Genomic DNA, 20,945 nt, shown 5'->3' on the forward strand with positions numbered 1-20,945 from the left:
CAATCCTGGGTGACAATCCTGGGTGACAATCCTGGGTTACAATCCTGGGATACAATCCAGCGTTACAATCCTGGGTTACAATCCTGGGTTACAATCCTGGTTACAATCCTGGGTTACCATCCTGGGTTACAATCCTGGGTTACAATCCTGGGTTACAATCCTGGGTTACCATCCTGGGTTACAATCCTGGTTACAATCCTGGTTACAATCCTGGGTTACAATCCTGGTTACAATCATGGGTTACAATCCTGGGTTACAATCCTTGGTTACCATCCTGGGTTACAATCCTGGGTTACAATCCTGGGTTACAATCCTGGGTTACCATCCTGGGTTACAATCCTGGTTACAATCCTGGTTACAATCCTGGGTTACAATCCTGGGTTACCATCCTGGGTTAAAATGCTGGGTTACAATCCTGGGTTACAATCCTGGGTTACCATCCTGGGTTACCATCCTGGGTTACAATGCTGGTTGCAATCCTGGTTACAATCCTGGGTTACAATCCTGGGTTACAATCCTGGGTTACAATCCTGGGTTACAATCCTGGTTGCAATCCTTGTTACAATCCTGGGTTACAATCCTGGGTTACAATCCTGGGTGACAAATCCTGGTTGCAATCCTGGTTACAATCCTGGATTACAATCCTGGTTACAATCCTGGGTTACAATACTGGGTTGCAATACTGGGTTACAATACTGGGTTACAATACTGGGTTACAATCCTGGGTTACAATCCTGGGTTACAATCCTGGGTTACAATCCTGGTTACAATCCTGGTTAACAATCCTGGGTTACAATCCTGGGTTACAATCCTGGGTTACAATCCTGGGTTACAATCCTGGGTTACAATACTGGGTTACAATCATGGATTACAATCCTTGGTTACAATCCTTGGTTACAATCCTTGGTTACAATCCTGGGTTACAATCCTGGGTTACAATCCTGGGTTACAATCCTGGGTTACAATCCTGGGTTACAATCATGGGTAACAATTCTTGGTTACAATCATGGTTACAATCCTGGGTTACAATCCTGGGTTACAATCCTGGGTTACAATCCTGGGTTACAATCCTGGGTTACAATCCTGGGTTACAATCATGGATTACAATCCTTGGTTACAATCCTTGGTTACAATCCTTGGTTACAATCCTGGGTTACAATCCTGGGTTACAATCCTGGGTTACAATCATGGGTTACAATCATGGATTACAATCCTTGGTTACAATCCTTGGTTACAATCCTTGGTTACAATCCTGGGTTACAATCCTGGGTTACAATCCTGGGTTACAATCCTGGGTTACAATCCTGGGTTACAATCCTGGGTTACAATCATGGATTACAATCCTTGGTTACAATCCTTGGTTACAATCCTGGGTTACAATCCTGGGTTACAATCCTGGGTTACAATCATGGATTACAATCATGGATTACAATCCTTGGTTACAATCCTTGGTTACAATCCTGGGTTACAATCCTGGGTTACAATCCTGGGTTACAATCCTGGGTTACAATCATGGATTACAATCCTTGGTTACAATCCTTGGTTACAATCCTTGGTTACAATCCTGGGTTACAATCCTGGGTTACAATCCTGGGTTCCAATCCTGGGTTACAATCCTGGGTTACAATCCTGGTTACAATCCTGGGTTACAATCCTGGGCTACAATCCTGGGCTACAATCCTGGGTGACAATCCTGGATGACAATCCTGGGTTACAATCTTGGGTTACAATGCTGGGTTACAACCCTGGGTTACAATCCTGGATTACAATCCTGAGTTACAATCCTGGGTTACAATCCTGGGTTACAATCCTGGGTTACAATCCTGGGTTACAATGCTCGGTTTCAATGTTGGGCTACAATGCTGGGTTACAATCCTGGGTTACAATCCTGGGTTACAATCCTGGGTTACAATCATGGATTACAATCCTTGGTTACAATCCTTGGTTACAATCCTTGGTTACAATCCTGGGTTACAATCCTGGGTTACAATCCTGGGTTCCAATCCTGGGTTACAATCCTGGGTTACAATCCTGAGTTACAATCCTGGGTTACAATCCTGGGCTACAATCCTGGGCTACAATCCTGGGTGACAATCCTGGATGACAATCCTGGGTTACAATCTTGGGTTACAATGCTGGGTTACAACCCTGGGTTACAATCCTGGATTACAATCCTGGGTTACAATGCTGGGTTACAATGCTGGGTTACAACCCCGGGTTACAATCCTGGGTTACAATCCTGGGTTACAATCCTGGGTTACAATCCTGGGTTACAATCATGGATTACAATCCTTGGTTACAATCCTTGGCTACAATCCTTGGCTACAATCCTTGGTTACAATCCTGGGTTACAATCCTGGGTTACAATCCTGGGTTACAATCCTGGGTTACAATCCTGGTTACAATCCTGGTTACAATCCTGGGTTACAATCCTGGGCTACAATCCTGGGTGACAATCCTGGATGACAATCTTGGGTTACAATGCTGGGTTACAATCCTGGGTTACAATCCTGGATGACAATCCTGGGTTACAATCATGGGTGACAATCCTGCGTTACACTCCTGGGTTACAATCATGGGTTACAATCCTGCATTAAAATCCTGGGTTACAATGTTGAGTTACAATCCTGGTTGACAATCCTGGGTTACCATCCCAGTTTACCATCCTCGGTTACCATCCTACATTACACTCCTGGGTTACAATCCTGGGTTACAATCCTGGGTTACAATCCTGGTTACAATCGTGGGTTACAATCCTGGTTACAATCCTGGGTTACAATACTGGGTTACAATACTGGGTTACAATACTGGGTTACAATACTGGGTTACAATCCTGGGTTACAATCCTGGGTTACAATCCTGGGTTACAATACTGGGTTACAATCCTGGGTTACAATACTGGGTTACAATCCTGGGTTACAATCCTGGGTTACAATCCTGGGTTACAATCCTGGGTTACAATACTGGGTTACACAATCCTGGTTACAATCCTGGGTTACCATCCTGGGTTACCATCCTGGGTTACCATCCTGGGTTACAATCCTGGTTACAATCCTGGGTTACAATCCTGGGTTACCATCCTGGTTACAATCCTGGGTTACAATCCTGGGTTACAATCCTGGGTTACAATCCTGGGTTACCATCCTGGGTTACAATCCTGGTTGCAATCCTGGTTACAATCCTGGGTTACAATCGTGGGTGACAATCCTGGTTGCAATCCTGGTTACAATCCTGAGTTACAATCCTGGGTTACAATCCTGGGTTACAATCCTGGGTGACAATCCTGGGTTACAATCCTGGGATACAATCCTGCGTTACAATCATGGATTACAATCCTGGGTTACAATCCTGGGTTACAATCCTGGGTGACAATCCTGGGTTACAATCCTGGGTTACAATCATGGATGACAATCCTGGGTTACAATCCTGGGTTACAATCCTGGGTTACAATCCTGGGTGACAATCCTGGGTTACAATCCTGGGTTACAATCATGGGTGACAATCCTGCGTTACACTCCTGGGTTACAATCATGGGTTACAATCCTGCATTAAAATCCTGGGTTACAATGTTGAGTTACAATCCTGGTTGACAATCCTGGGTTACCATCCCAGTTTACCATCCTCGGTTAGCATCCTACATTACACTCCTGGGTTACACTCCTGGGTTACAATCCTGGGTTACAATCCTGGGTTACAATCCTGGGTTACAATCCTGGGTTACAATCCTGGTTACAATCCTGGGTTACAATCCTGGGTTACGATCCTGGGTTACGATCCTGGGTTAAAATCCTGGTTACAATCCTGGGTTACCATCCTGGGTTACAATCCTGGGTTACAATCCTGGGTTACAATCCTGGGTTACCATCCTGGGTTACCATCCTGGGTTACAATCCTGGTTACAATCCTGGGTTACAATCCTGGGTTACCATCCTGGGTTACAATGCTGGGTTACAATCCTGGGTTACAATCCTGGGTTACCATCCTGGGTTACCATCTTGGGTTACAATGCTGGTTGCAATCCTGGTTACAATCCTGGGTTACAATCCTGGTTACAATCCTGGGTTACAATCCTGGGTTACAATCCTGGGTGACAAATCCTGGTTGCAATCCTGGTTACAATCCTGGATTACAATCCTGGGTTACAATCCTGGGTTACAATCATGGATTACAATCCTTGGTGACAATCCTTGGTTACAATCCTTGGTTACAATCCTGGGTTACAATCCTGGGTTACAATCCTGGGTTACAATCCTGGGTTACAATCCTGGGTTACAATCATGGATTACAATCCTTGGTTACAATCCTTGGTTACAATCCTTGGTTACAATCCTGGGTTACAATCCTGGGTTACAATCCTGGGTTACAATCCTGGGTTACAATCCTGGGTTACAATCATGGATTACAATCCTTGGTTACAATCCTTGGTTACAATCCTGGGTTACAATCCTGGGTTACAATCCTGGGTTACAATCATGGATTACAATCCTTGGTTACAATCCTTGGTTACAATCCTGGGTTACAATCCTGGGTTACAATCCTGGGTTACAATCCTGGGTTACAATCCTGGGTTACAATCCTGGGTTACAATCATGGATTATAATCCTTGGTTACAATCCTTGGTTACAATCCTTGGTTACAATCCTGGGTTACAATCCTGGGTTACAATCCTGGGTTACAATCCTGGGTTACAATCCTGGGTTACAATCCTGGTTACAATCCTGGGTTACAATCCTGGGCTACAATCCTGGGCTACAATCCTGGGCTACAATCCTGGGTGACAATCCTGGATGACAATCCTGGGTTACGATCTTGGGTTACAATGCTGGGTTACAACCCTGGGTTACAATCCTGGATTACAATCCTGAGTTACAATCCTGGGTTACAATCCTGGGTTACAATGCTCGGTTTCAATGTTGGGCTACAATGCTGTTACAATCCTGGGTTACAATGCTGGGTTACAATGCTGGGTTACAACCCCGGGTTACAATACTGGGTTACAATCCTGGGTTACAATCCTGGGTTACAATCATGGATTACAATCCTTGGTTACAATCCTTGGCTACAATCCTTGGTTACAATCCTGGGTTACAATCCTGGGTTACAATCCTGGGTTACAATCCTGGGTTACAATCCTGGGTTACAATCCTGGTTACAATCCTGGTTACAATCCTGGGTTACAATCCTGGGCTACAATCCTGGGTGACAATCCTGGGTGACAATCCTGGATGACAATCCTGGGTTACAATCTTGGGTTACAATGCTGGGTTACAATCCTGGGTTACAATCCTGGATGACAATCCTGGGTTACAATCCTGGGTTACAATCATGGGTGACAATCCTGCGTTACACTCCTGGGTTACAATCATGGGTTACAATCCTGCATTAAAATCCTGGGTTACAATGTTGAGTTACAATCCTGGTTGACAATCCTGGGTTACCATCCCAGTTTACCATCCTCGGTTACCATCCTACATTACACTCCTGGGTTACAATCCTGGGTTACAATCCTGGGTTACAATCCTGGGTTACAATCCTGGGTTACAATCCTGGTTACAATCGTGGGTTACAATCCTGGTTACAATCCTGGGTTACAATCCTGGGTTACAATACTGGGTTACAATCCTGGGTTACAATACTGGGTTACAATCCTGGGTTACAATCCTGGTTACAATCCTGGGTTACAATCCTGGGTTACAATACTGGGTTACAATACTGGGTTACAATCCTGGGTTACAATACTGGGTTACAATCCTGGGTTACAATCCTGGGTTACAATCCTGGGTTACAATGCTCGGTTTCAATGTTGGGCTTCAATGCTGTTACAATCCTGGGTTACAATGCTGGGTTACAACCCCGGGTTACAATCCTGGGTTACAATCCTGGGTTACAATCCTGGGTTACAATCCTGGGTGACAATCCTGGGTGACAATCCTGGATGACAATCCTGGGTTACAATCCTGGGATACAATCCTGCGTTACAATCATGGATTACAATCCTGGGTTACAATCCTGGGTTACAATCCTGGGTGACAATCCTGGGAGTAGGTGATAAATGTTGCTTCTGGGACACCTCCGTTTAACATGGGAAATCCCTATCTAATGTCATTTACCCCTTGTCTTTTTCAAAAATCATAAACACCTCTATTTCTCCCTCTATGAACCTATAATCCTTCTCACCTTATGAACCTATGATCCTTCTCGCCTTATGAACCTATGATTTTCTTCCTTTATGAACCTATAATCCTTCTAGCCTTATGAACCTATGATCATTCTCACTTCCATGTAATTTTCCCTCTCACCATCACTTTTCTTCATTTCCCCTTAACACCTCTATTCCTGACCCCCTTGGTCTTATGGGCCTTTTTCTCTTACTATCAATGATCATTGTTGTTCATTGATGATTGATTATGTTCGGGTCCTGTGCCACACACTTTTTGTTAAGCTCCGCGCCACTTTTTGTTAAGCTCCGCGCCACTTTTTGCTAAGCTCCGCCCACTTTTTGTTAAGCTCCGCCCACTTTTAGTTAATCCCCGCCCCGTTTTGGTAGGCCCCGCCCACGTTTTACTAAAGCCCACCCACTTTATAAACTCTCCAGCATTACATTATTTTTAGTTAAGACATTACATCATTTTCTGTTGAAACATTACATCATTTTCTGTTGAAACATTACATCATTTTCTGTTGAAACATTACATCATTTTCTGTTGAAACATTACATCATTTTCTGTTGAAACATTACATCATTTTCTGTTGAGACATTACATCATTTCCAGTTAAGACATGCCCAGACTTGCCCAGACTTGCCCACACTTGCCCAAGGGAATTTCCACAGGAAATGACACACCCAGTCTTTCTTATAAAAGGCACTAACCACACAGGCCTTTTCAAACACACTTTCTGCTTCACTTGAGAATGGACTACTATGCTGAAAAGGAGTTGGATAACTTTGACATTCCTTGGAGTCCTACTACCTGTGTGGAGCTCAACCTTCAGATTGATGAACTGGACTCGAACCTCTTATCAATGGAGGTAAGTTTATTTATTTATTTATTTATTTTTTTTGTATTTTTTTTTTTGTATTTTTTTTTTTTTTTTTTGTATATTTTTTTTTGTATTTTTTTTTTTTTTTTTTGTATTTTTTTTTTTTGTATATATATTTTTTTTTTTGTATTTTTTTTTTTTTTTTGGGGAATTTTTTTTTTTTTTTTTGTATATATTTTTTTTGTATTTTTTTTTTTTTTTTTTTTTTTTTTTTTTTTTTTTTTAGATAAGACTCGTGCAAGAGTCAGCAAAGTTTCTTTTAATATTCATAGAGCTTGATTTATATAAATAATAATATTGTATTAAATTAATACGTTGTTATTTTCTCTCACAGGAAATTGTATCTGAGATACAAAATGAAAATACCACTTTTGCCACAACCTGGGGTGAAATGATGATTGATTTGTTTGAAGACCTTTTGAACAACCAAGACCCACAGAACGAGTTCTACCTTGATGACCCAGCCAAAGAGTTATACCGTGGAGACTCACTAAATTTGGGAAAAACAAATTATGAGGTCTGCCTAGATGGTTCTAACTGTGGAGCCTACCTTGGAGACTCACTAAATTTGGGAAAAACAAATTATGAGGTCTGCCTAGATGGTTCTAACTGTGGAGCCTACCTTGGAGACTCACTAAATTTCATAAAATTAGGAAAAGAGTTTTACCTTGGAGACTTTGAAAACTGGTTTCGTTTTGGAGACTCTAGCTGTGTGGAGCTAAACCTTCACCTTGATAAACTCGATTCAAATTTCTCATCAATGAAGGTAATATTTTATTTTAATATACATATAATAATTGTGTATTAAATGTAAAAAATAATTAATTAATACGTTGTTATTTTCTCTCACAGGAAATTGTATCTGAGATTCAAAATGAAAATACCACTTTTGCCACAACCTGGGGTGAAATGATCGATTTGTTTAAAGACCATGACCAAGAGAACGAGTTTTACCTTGATAATCCAACGAAAGAGTTTTACCTTGGAGGCTCTTTGGATTCTAAAGCAATGAACAATGTTCTTTCTTTAATGACGTTTGATTTAAGGTAAGTTCAGTTGATTAATAATCAATTAAAGTATATGTTATTTCATTCAATATTAGATAAGTAATATATTTCTTTTTTACATGTATTTCAGCAATATCAAGAAAGTTCGGGGAAGAAGATGCTGGGAAATACTTTCTTCCCATTTCTACTTTTTCCAACTTGAAAGCCTTGAAAGACAGAATTGGAGGAAGAGGAAAAATATATATATTGAAATACGTATTAAAAAACATTTAAAAAAATATTGAAATACGTATTAAAAAAAGAAAAGGAAAAAAAGATTATGCTAGGGTTAGGGTTGGGATTTTGAATGTGAGGGTTAGGGATGGGGTTGGGTTAATGGGTTAGGGATGGGTTGGGTTAGGGTTGGGATTTTGAATGTGAGGGTTAGGGATGGGTTGGGTAAGGGATGGGGATGGGTTAGGGATTGGGTTGGGTTAGCGTTCTGGATGTGAGGTGAATTTTTGAATGAATGTCAAACCTCACAGACTCATTTATCTTATATTATCATTGAATTGTTTTAAAAAAGTTGGGAAAAGATAAATAGAATTGGAAGGTCATACAAAGAGATGGAGTTAAGCCCACCTCCCCTCACATCCGGAATCTTGGCGTCATCTTTGACCAAACCCTTTCCTTCGACAAATACACTAAACAGATCACAAAGTCAGCCTTCTTTCACCTGAAAAACATTGCCCGTCTCCGCTCATCCCTCTCCTCCACGGCTGCAGAAACCCTCATCCACGCCTTCATCACCTCCCGTCTGGACTACTGCAATAGCCTCCTCTATGGTTCACCCTCAAAAATCACCAATAAACTCCAATACATTCAGAACTCCGCTGCCCGTCTACTCACTCATTCCCGGACCCGTGACCACATCACCCCCGTCCTTTACAAGCTTCACTGGCTCCCCATCCCCCAGAGAATCCAGTACAAAATCCTCCTCTTGACATACAAAGCCCTCCATAACCTGGCCCCATCCTACCTGGCTGACCTCCTCTCCAGACACACTCCCACCCGCAACCTCCGCTCTGCTGGTACCAACCTCCTGACCCCCTCCATCCGGACCAAATTCAGATCCTGGGGGGACAGGGCCTTCTCCATCGCTGCTCCCACCCTCTGGAACTCACTACCTCACACCATCAGAGACTCCTCCTCACTCACCACATTCAAAACATCACTAAAGACCCACCTGTTCAACGCTGCATTCAACATTCAACCCACAGCATTTAACCCCTGACTATCTCTTCTCCTTCTCCCTCCTTTTGCTTTAAATATTTCCCTATTGATTCTTGTCTTGTCTTTTTGATTCTTGTCTTATATATATGCCGTATATCGCTGCTGTTTGTTTTCTTGATTCTTGTCTTTTTGCAATTGTTGTTTTCATGTATTGTTATGCATTATGTTTTCCACTCTGTCAAAGCGCCTTTGGGCTTCTGGAAAAGCGCTATACAAAATAAATGAATTATTATTATTATTATTATTAAGAACTTTTTTTAATGGTTGATGTAATGGATTCAGTTGTTTTGACTAACAAATATGGTGTTTTAATGTGGGGGTTGGGTTAGGGTTTGTACATTATTATGACCCACTCACACACACACAAAAGTTAAGCCCCAACTAAAAAGTTGTGGGATTCTGTGTTTGGGGTTCACAGATTTAAAAACGTATCCCCATGATACACACAAAAGTTAAGCCCCAACTAAAAAGTTGTGGGATTCTGTGTTTGGGGTTCACAGATTTAAAAACGTATCCCCGTTATACACACAAAAGTTAAGCCCCAACTAAAAAGTTGTGGGATTCTGTGTTTGGGGTTCACAGATTTAAAAACGTATCCCCATTACATTTTTTTATTTATTTATTATTTTCAAGGGTTATCAGCTTTGTTTTTTGTAATTCCTGTGAATAAAATGACCCTAAGATTTCTTCTCCATTTAAATCATATAATTTGTAGGTCCAAGGGACTGTATCCATTACATCAACGATTTTAAATAATTCATTAGTCCATTTTTTTGTATAACCTTTCTCAAAATGGCTTTTCCATCTGTATATTCTTACAATATCACCAACTTTGAACTTCGGTTTTCTCAAATTAATCTCCTTTTCATATTCTAATTTTGTAAATGATTCTGATGGTTTTGATTTTGTTGATGAATGAACGGTATTATTGTAATTATCTACAATACCCTGAATTAAATACACCCATTTTTGAGAACCGAGTTGTGTGAATTTTTTATATAGCCTCTCTTTCAAAGTACGATTAAAACACTCAATAACAACTGCTTTTCCTTCATTAAAGGTGCTGTATAATTTAATACCCTCCCCCTTAAGAAATTTCATAAATATTTTGTTATAGAACTCTGTTCCCTCATCGGTCCACAGTTTCTTTGGTTTTCTTTTACTTTTATTAAATATCTGTTGGAAGGCTAACATCAGAGTATAACCTCTCTTGTTTTTCAAAGGAACAACCCAAGCAAATCTACTCCTCAAATCAATAACGGTTAAAGCATACTTGTATCCCTTATCATTTTTTAGTTCAATTAAATCAGCGGACCATATGTGGTCGGTGTATTTAGAATAAACTTTCCTTCTTTTAAACTTTGTGATTATAGGTTTATGTAATTCATCAGCCAAAAGCTCCTCAGTCTTGATGACATCATGAGAGCCTAATAGTTTTTTGAGGGTGAATAACCAAGGCCAAGTTTCAATTTAGCATTTATCAAATTTCTCACAATAAACCTATCAACTTTCTCTCTCAACGTTGGATTTTGTATCAAAGACAAATTATACAACATTTCTCTGTCGGCTTTATGTTTTTCAGTCAACGTAGTGGTTTTCCCATAAGCAATATCATGCTTCATACACACTTCATCAACCCTATTTGTAGGTTTAGACCAAGGTTTAGGATTGTCAGCCTCATCTAATCTTTTATCCAAGTTTGTTCCTGGGCCACAGAAAGAATACCCTGGAAGGTGTAATTCCCCTGGAATTCCAGTTGTTGTAAATTTGCTACCTGACAAAAACTTTTGTATGTCTCCTCCACTTTTAGGAGAGATGAATTGACACTTTTTAGAGCCACACACTTGACATATTCCTTTTTGATAAACTCTATTATTTTTAGCTTTAACATAAGAGATATTTTTAGATTTAGTTTTCTTTTTACATTTGAGACAATAACTCATATTTATTTATGAGAAAAAGTCCTACATAGTGCCAAAACCTTTTTGGTTTTCAACATATACATTTCTATCTTGATTTTTAAAACATAAAGAATCCTTAGAAATGGCTTCACTCTCTCCTCCATTTATTTACAAATAAAACTAACTAAAGTCAATAACACCAACATCATCAACTATATGTTGTATATCTGCGCTCTGAATTCATTATAGCAAATTTAAAAACCAATATGTTCGTAAGAGTCATTAATTCTTTATTTTCCTCTTCAGTGCGTTGAGATTTATTTATTTGCCGTAATACCTTCAATCTTTCATTAATCTCAGGAATGGTCATATTTTTATATTTTTCCACCCTCTCTCTTTCCTCCCTCTCCTCCTTCTCCTTCTCCTCCTCCTTTTTCTCCCTTTCATCCTTCTCCTTTTTCTCCCTCTCCTCCTTCTCCTTTTTCTCCCTTTCCTCCGTCTCCTTTTTCTCCCTTTCCTCCTTCTCCTTTTTCTCTCTTTCCTCCTTCTCTTCTTCAACTCCTTCCTCATCCCTTGCGACCCTTGAGTTTGAACCCCAAAGAATATTATACATATACTCATCTGGATTTTGAGATATTCTTGTATCTATAATTATTTTTCTCATAATAGGATACCAATAAGATTTGTTGACGATTTCTAAAAGAGTTTTATATTTCATAACTTTGAGAAGTTCATTTTTATTTAATATTTTAAACAAGTCTCTATTTGTGGGTTTAACAATATCAGTATAAGGCCAGTTTTTTATGACAAAATTCCCATGTATATGCTCCAAATCATAAGGTATGTAATACCGAGCACCCTTTTCTTGTAGGTATCCTTGAATACAAAAATTATAATTCTCTTGTAGTCTTCTTCCTGCCATTTATGTATCAGAAATATATGTGAGATTAATATTATGACAGGTAATACCACCCCATCTTCCCACTACCAAATCGGTTTGTATTCCTCGGCTTTCTATCCTTATCTCATTACCTTCCTTCTTTGTCATGCGAACCATCGCTATACTATCATATATTTTTCTTTTCTTAAAATCACGTATTTGTTGTTTACTAATTGTACTTCCACATAAATCCTTATCTTCACCAAGTGGATAATATTCTTCTTTACGAGACTGATTTAAATCATGTAGGTCTTCTATGTTTATTGAAAAAGACCAATTATACCCTAAATCAGGCATATCATACCCCCATTTATTAATTCGCATATTAACTAAATGTCCTTCTTTATAAAATTCAATTGTAAGCAGGTAGTTAAATTCAATGAGGAAAGGTGTATGGTCAGTATAACCAGGTGTTGTGGTTGTAAATTTTACTTGTTTAACAAAACGTGCTGTTTTCTTTAAAAATATATATTGTGATAAATCACTTAATCTAATTAAGTCATTCGCATCTGTAGCGTTTGGATAATTGATTAATTTATAAGTATTCTTCATATTAATATTTTTACTTACACTATATTTTTGTCGTTCAGCCTGTGCCTTTGTATAATAATTTGATAAATCAATATCCTGAGAGGATTTTCCAAAGATAGAACCATCTTTTCCAACATAAGTCATTTATATTAGATTAAAAATGATATCATAAAAATTTTCATTATTGTTGAGTTGAAATAATACATATAAACATAATTGACCACAACATTTAGAATTAATTTCTTGAACTTGAAATGTTTGATAAACACCATTCTGTAAGAATTGTATTACTTCAACAGGTGGTGGCATACCATAACTATCAAAATAATATTTATCCTGACTATTATGAATACAAACCCAATGAGAACCATTCTGTGTGTCTAAATTCATAATAATATTCTTTGTATTCTTATTTATATGTATTAATTCATCTCTCATACAAATAACCACATTATCAATTTTTAGTGTTTTACAATACTTAGCTAGTTCTATATTTGACGTTGTATTCTTTCCAAATTGTTTAAACCATTTATCCATTTATTTATGAGAAAGATACAATCCATTACCCCGTTTAGTTAGTTTAACACCCGCTTGAGCGATAGAGGAAAGCATATCTCCAACTAACAATCTAGCTTTATCAGGTAGACTTTCAAGTTTTTGAGCAAAATCTACAATTACACCACTTCCACTAATTTGTTTCTCCAACTCCTTGTTATGTCTTTCCAATTCTTTTTGAGCTTTTAGTTGTGCCTTCCTTTCGTTAGCAGTTTTTATCGCTGCTGAAATACCACCAGTCAATGCTCCCGCCGCACTTAAACCAGCAAATAAAGGAATTAGAAATGGGAGAAATCCTCCTCTTGACTCGTCTATTGAATATTTCTTTAACATAGGTTTTGTCATTTTAATTTTAAGTGATCCAGCATCATTTAGTGTTTTCACCTGCTCTCTTGTGAGTAAAACATCAATTCTTACTGCTCCTTTTCTTTGAAATGTATTAACATTAATAATACAAGGCTTTTGATTTTGAATACAAGATGTTAATTTATCAAGATTGATTTGATTAACATATACCCCTACCATTTATTTATGAGAAAAAACCTATGTGATATTAATCATAACACCATTATCTGTATTAATCTGTAATTCTGTTTCCTCCAAAAGCAAACAATAAGCATCAACTTCTTCATTCTCTCCTCTTTCAATGTATAGAGAAGTATCCACTCTATTAGACTTTATAGTTTCCTTTTGAGAACTCAGGTCAATTGCGTAGATTGCATAAAGTTTTTGAAACGCAACCATATCCAAAATAGGTTCATTATTACCATTACTTTCACACACCTTTTGGTAGGACTTGTAGGCTTCCGCATAATCATTTTTTTCCCAATCAATTTCCAATCTATCTCGCGGATAAAATGTTCCATCAAGAGAAACCCGAAGTTGTTTCACCTTAGCATTATCACTCAGCGCATTATTCTTATTAGTACCCTCCTCTCCATCTGGTTTTTTAAAAATGAGCCAGAGGTATCGTGGCTTTCCTTCAAGAACACCCAAATACCAAGTGTAGGTAGTGTGTTCCAGTTTAACGTGTTGACATCTTCTTTTAAGGTATGATACATTTAGCGGTTTCTTTGAGTTAAGTCTTCTATTTAACATCTCTTCCGTTTTAAGATTAGGAGTATATTCACTGATATACCAACACAAATCATTAATAACAAATTTATTATTTTCTCCAAAAGCATTTTCATCCCCAAAAAGCAACCTATTTACATTATCATTCCTTTGTAGTTGAAATCTAATTTTAAGCCCATACAAAACTTTATCATAATCACAAAATCCAAATATACCTTTCAGAGGTACTGCTACCGTAAAATTATTCTCTGCTTTTGTATCATCATTATACATTGACTTCCTTTGACTATAACCAGGGTCAGCATTTGTTCCCGTTGACATATCAGGAATAAAACCTTCAACAGCTCCCTTACCCATTCTATCACTAAACGAATATAGTGTAAATTTCATCATTTCAGATATAGCAGAGACATAATCAACCGCTTCAACCTCTTGTGTTCCAATATACAGGCGGACACTATCAAACATTTTCCAGAAGAAATCATTTACGAGTGTAGCATTAGTATTATTCGCAGCCTTAGTGAATTTAAATTTACACAGCAAGAAACTATCAGCTATATTCAAGTAAGTTTGTTGATTATTTATTTCAAAACTTTTTGTTCCGTTTGAATTCCAGTCTGTTCCTGTTATAGCATTTACCTTAAAATAGTCTTCCTTTTTAGTAGAGTTTGAAATGATAATCGTATCATCCAAATCATAGATACTATCAATCGCTTCCATACTTGTATTTATATAGCATTAAAATCGTTGAAACCCTGACCCAAGTATTTTAATGATTTTTTGTCGTTCTTGTGAAGATAGTTGAGTTTTACCTTTTTTAATTTCTTTGATTGCTTGTAATTTATGAGACTCCTTTTGAGCATCTTTTATACTCTTTATAGCACCCGCAACTGAGCCCACGGCTGAAGCAGTTGAACCAATTAGGTCTTTATGTTTAAGGATGGTTGAACCAATACCCATTAGAGTATCAATTATCCCATCTCCTTTATTTCTAAATTGATGTCCCACACCCCGTTGTCTCTTTGGTTTATAGTATCCTCTCCCAAGAAACATACCTTCACCCTTATAGTATGGTGAAAGGAACATCCCATCCCCTGTAATTATTTTATATTTTCCCAACTCGTGTTTTCTCACAATAACCATTATTTATTTATTGAAAAACTTCACGTAGGTGAATTCTGATGGATATAATTTCATCATTAAAGGATATCATACGATTATCTTGGTCGGTTATCCTAAAATTTACTCTGTATATGGTTTTTCCTGACACAGGTAAATAGACAAGATTTTTTGGTTCCATATTAAATTTATAACCAATCGGGGTTGAGTATGCGCTGAATGAAAATATTGTATTTGTTCTTATTCCATCGTTATAAGCACCATCAATCAAATCACAATGAATTAATACTGAATTTATACCGGAGGATATTTGAATGACATTATCACTGTAAGACGTCCCGTTAGTTTCAATCTTTTTAGAAGAGAACCCCAATAGCTCTCTGAACGAATTTTCAATCGTGAAATCAACTTTATAATTATTTTTAAGTTTAATAGTTGATTTTGAAGTGTGTTTTTGAATATCTATTACAATATTTTTTGGTTCATCACCTTTTTCTTTCATAAGGCGAGAGACTTCTGAAGATATTTGAGAAATCTCGTAAGCACCGGGTGAAACGGTTATAGTTTTATATCCACTTCCTGGATTATAACTAAACTTGTTGTTTTTCTCTGTGATATTAAAAAGGGTATTGTAAGTCTCCATTGACAACAAAGAAGCCTCATATTCTTTTTTGGGGTCAAGTTGTAGTGGGTAAGGGAATGAAGCTGTGTAATCACTCGTTGTGAAATTAAAACTAAGAATTGTGCTTCTCATCTTATTTAATATCTAATAAAATATCTTTGTATTGACATTTATTAATTATTTTCATATTCATCAACTGATCTAAAATGGCGGATGCTTCATTAAAACAATTGTTGTTTCCAGCCTTCTTACTACCTAACAACAATAATAACCTATTAACTAATTGTGATGGGTCATTTGGAAGAAAACTAACACCCGAACCAAGCTTACTTAAAGCATCAATAATATGTTTCTCCTTCTCATTCTTCTTACTTTTACCAGCAACAGAAACTCCATAATCAAGTGCGTTTAGCAACTCAATATACTCTCTATCTTCCTCTCTTTCCATATCAAGCGGTTCATCAAAATAAGGTGAATTGGAATGTCCATCTTTTGTTAGAAGAAACATTAATCTTGGGGTTAATTCAACATTTGGTTGGTCAGAACTTAAGAACACCAATTTATCATTAAATATCAATAACTTTTCTTTCACAAGATGGAACTGTGCTGGTTCTTCTGTTGGAATGAGACCTGCTCTGGTTTTTGAACCCTTCAAATATTCATTGTTTTGAAGAGCTTCTACAATATAATTGGAAAGTTTATTTACCTTCTCAAGATGTCGAAATAATCCTTCATCATCATATTCTAATTCTCCAAGTTCTTGCTCTGTCATTTGACTAAAATCTTTGAGCATTTGAAATTTTTTTGGAGTAAATTCTACCGTGGGAACTGCAGGTGAAATCGTTTGTTGAGTTTTTAAAAGTGGTTTAAAAAATTTCTCTTGTTTTCTTTCAAAGGCTTCTTCACCAGTTAGTTTCTGTCTCCTTTTCTTCTTTATGTCTTCCTGTTGCTTTACAACTTTTGAAACCAACTCTTGATGTTCTTTAAACTTTCTTACTCTTTCTTCGGTATTCATTTTCTGTATTTATTTATTGAAAAATATCATTTAGTATCTCATCTTGTTTCACAACAATATATTTATATTTTCCAATCGTGTGTTTCATATTATTTTCAAATTCCTTCTTACTACGTAATGTAGAACAATTATCTCTCCAAAAATTATTTGTATCTATTGAATTTAACTTAAATAAAATAAAAGTATTAGCATTGTTTCTTATTGAGCGCCGAGGGAGTTGAAAATATGACTGACTAAGATAAATACAATTACAAGAAGAATGTCTCCCTCTTGTATAGTAGCTATCCATTACTGTTTGGTTTCTCTCATTAACACAATCATCAAAGATAACGAGGTTCTTTTTTGATTTATCTAAATCTTGAGGTGAAGGTATATCATCCGTATTATCACTGAGAATACAAGTTATGGGTTTTGGTTTTGATTTTGATTTCTGTGTATCACAAAATAATTGTATTATATCATCAATATTATAATCATTTAGTTTGTTTTGAAGTTTAAATAAACCGATAATGTCTTCCTTTTTAAGACCCGCATTAAAACCCTGTGAGAGTAGTTGATACTCAGGTTGAAAACTTGACTTTGTAAAAATTATTAAATTATCATAATCTAAAAAATTAGGACTAAGGAGCATCTTTAAAAGTAAACAGGTTTTTCCACATCCGCTTGAACCGACTATTAGACATCTCAATGAATTTGGAAGATTTTTATAGTATTAAATTTTATCTTATTTTCCCAAACAGGTAAAAAATCATTCATTTATATATTTGGAAAACAAGTCATCTAACTTTTTTTGAGTTTTTTGAGAAACTCTATATTTTATCCTGAGTTCAGGTTTAATTTCAAAATAATCCATTATTTTGTTTATATAGTATCTTGTATTAACATTTCCATTAAAATTATTTTGAATAATAAATATCATTAAACCCTTATACATTTCCTCAATACAAATAGTCTCTTCCCTTGTAAGAAATGGTGTATTATCACCATAATACTTAACATTCATCTCTCTTATTAATCTTGTAAAGTAATTCATTTTTGGTTCTAATTTAAAAGAGTTATATATTTTTCTATATTTTTTATTATCATTAATTAGAAGATAATCACAGAAAATACATTGTTTATATGCTTCTGATTCTGTATTAAGCCCCACTCTACCACAAGCCGGACAATTCTCTAATTTATCATATGGAGAGTCTGGAAATTCTAAATATCCTTCAGAATTTATCATATTTATAAAGTAAAATTATACTTAAAACAAAGTGCCTTTTTTAGAGGCTTTTTTAAAGATGAAACTGTGCTTAAAGTAAAACACCTTTGAGCTTTTCAACTCGTTTTATGTATATAACTTTACTTAAACTAAACGCAAATTTATTAGCTAATAAATACAATGTTTCAAAACACAAAAGACAAATTTCAATCAATCTCTACTTCGGTGGAAGATATAGAAAAATATGTCAAAGATGTTAAATTGAACAAAGATAAATATGGAAATTTTTGGATTAAACCCATAATGGAGAATAACATGTGTCCTTTTATTAAATTTACGGGACAAGCTATGTTAATTAATAACTCTATTAAAGTAAATTTGACAAAAGTTTCTCCACTACTACTAACAATTTACTCAAAGCTTGAAAAGGTCATTGATAAAGAAGCTTTGAAAATGAATGATAAGACCATCAACGATTCTAGAGGAAACATTTGTATATTCTTTAATAGACCCAAAGATGTGGGTGAAATTAATAATATGAATATTAGTGGTGAACTATCATTCCGTACTCTGATTATTAGAGATTATTTGAAAATAACATTTAATGTAAAAAATATTGTGGTTATTAGTTCTAATGAAAGAAAATATATAGATATTGATGGAAGTTTAATGGTATGTAAATGAGTGATATTAACAGTCAATACTCTGAGAGTTATTATACTGAGAGTCTAGGATCTGAAGATAGTTATGATACTAATAGTTTGTGTTCAAATGATAGTTATGAGAGTAGCTTTATTGATGACTCAGATAGTGAAATTGAAATTGATGAACTAGAGTATCTAAACTTTCTGGCTAATACAAAGACGCTTTACTTTAAGTAAAGTTATATACATAAAACGAGTTGAAAAGCTCAAAGGTGTTTTACTTTAAGTAAAGTTATATACATAAAACGAGTTGAAAAGCTCAAAGGTGGTTTTACTTTAAGTAAAGTTATATACATAAAACGAGTTGAAAAGCTCAAAGATGTTTTACTTTAAGTAAAGTTATATACATAAAACGAGTTGAAAAGCTCAAAGATGTTTTACTTTAAGCACAGTTTCATCTTTAAAAAAGCCTCTAAAAAAGGCACTTTGTTTTAAGTATAATTTTACTATATAAATAAATATGATCAAAGCAACGTATTGCGACGTTTGTGAACAAGAATATAAACAATACAAAAGACACCTTAAAACTAACAAACACACATTTAATCTACTTCACCTACTATCTCCTATTCAGAAGGAAACAAAACACTGTTCTGCATGTCATAAAAATATCCTCAAGAAAGGCTTCGAAATACATCTTAAAACAATTCTACATTTATCAAATTTTATCACAACTAAAAACTCTGATGGCGCATTCAAAGGACATATTAAAATAAGAGTCTTTAACTTCAAACCTCCTGAACCAGAGTCTATAGTTGATGCTGTAGAAATAGTTAAACCTGCTGTTCAAACGTTGATTGAAAAAACACTAAAAGAAATGAAACCACTTAAATTTTATATGGGAGTAAAATTAGAAATGACAAAGGACGAAGGAGTTATAGATACACCATACATGAGAACTGAGCCACACTTTATATCTTCATATCAAGATTTTAAAACATCAGGAGTCTATGATGAACTTATAAAACAAGAGCAAGATGTGGATAATTCAATCGTAGGAAGTGGCTTCAATATAGGAAAAATTATTTACATAGACATTCATATTCTTAAATCAGATCCTCTAAAAGCTTCTTCCTACATTGATTTACCCAGTGTTATCAAAAATAGAAAAGCAGTTATCAATATCAAAAATAAAGACAATAAATGTTTTCTCTGGTCTATTCTAGCACACTTACATCCTCCACATTTTCATGATGAAAGAGTATCTCATTATAAAAAATATGAGAATACATTAAATACGAAAGATCTAAAGTTTCCGATGGCTTTAAATGATATTCCTAAATTTGAAAAGATAAATAATTTATCAGTTAATGTTTATGGTCTAACAGAAACAAACAGCATTCAGGTTTTAAAGCTTTCTGACAATTGTAAACAAACTCATATTAATCTTCTATATTTTAATTCAGAGGAAAATTCACATTATACATACATTAAAGATATTGCTAAATTAATAAAACCACAAGTATGTAAAAGAACAAATAAAATATATATTTGTTTGCGTTGTCTTAACTTCTTCCATACACAAGAAAGATTAGATAAACATTCAAATTATTGTGGTGAACATAAATCAACGGTAATCAATATGCCTAAAGAAGGCTCAAATATCACATTCAAAGATGAAAATAAAAAGATCAAACATCCATTTGTTATATATGCTGATTTTGAAAGTATTCTAGAAAAAATAGATACTGCTTCTCCAGATCCAAAAGATTCATACACAAATAAATATCAAAAACATACTCCTTGCGGTTTTTGTTATTATATCAAATCATCCGTTGGTGATAAATATAACAAGTTAGAGGAGTATAGAGGCTCAAATACCCCAGAGGAGTTTGTGAAACGACTAGAAAAAGACTGTGTCCGATTAACCAAGATAATGAGAGAAACTAATAAACCAATGTCCTTGACGAGTGAACAGAAAAGGGAATTTAGAAAAAACAATGTTTGTCATATTTGT

The 20,945-nt window shown here is 35.8% G+C and overlaps 2 protein-coding genes across 5 annotated transcripts in view; one reads left to right on the top strand and one right to left on the bottom strand.

The window, feature by feature from the left end:
- The window catches only part of LOC137417753 (alpha-soluble NSF attachment protein-like), a 323,838-nt gene that overhangs the window by 230,471 nt on the left and 72,422 nt on the right, over positions 1-20,945 (bottom strand). The gene's annotated exons all lie outside the window — the stretch shown is intronic.
- LOC144894215 (uncharacterized) lies at positions 6,836-8,531 on the top strand. Its single transcript, XM_078786320.1, has 4 exons — positions 6,836-7,029; positions 7,376-7,807; positions 7,894-8,087; positions 8,179-8,531. Exons 1-4 carry the CDS (start codon positions 6,913-6,915, stop codon positions 8,330-8,332), a joined length of 897 nt encoding a protein of 298 aa, XP_078642446.1. The 5' UTR covers positions 6,836-6,912; the 3' UTR covers positions 8,333-8,531.

The sequence above is a fragment of the Myxine glutinosa genome, chromosome 11 (assembly GCF_964187855.1).
Source record: "Myxine glutinosa chromosome 11, kmMyxGlut1.1, whole genome shotgun sequence".
Taxonomy (NCBI): Eukaryota; Metazoa; Chordata; class Myxini; order Myxiniformes; family Myxinidae; genus Myxine; species Myxine glutinosa.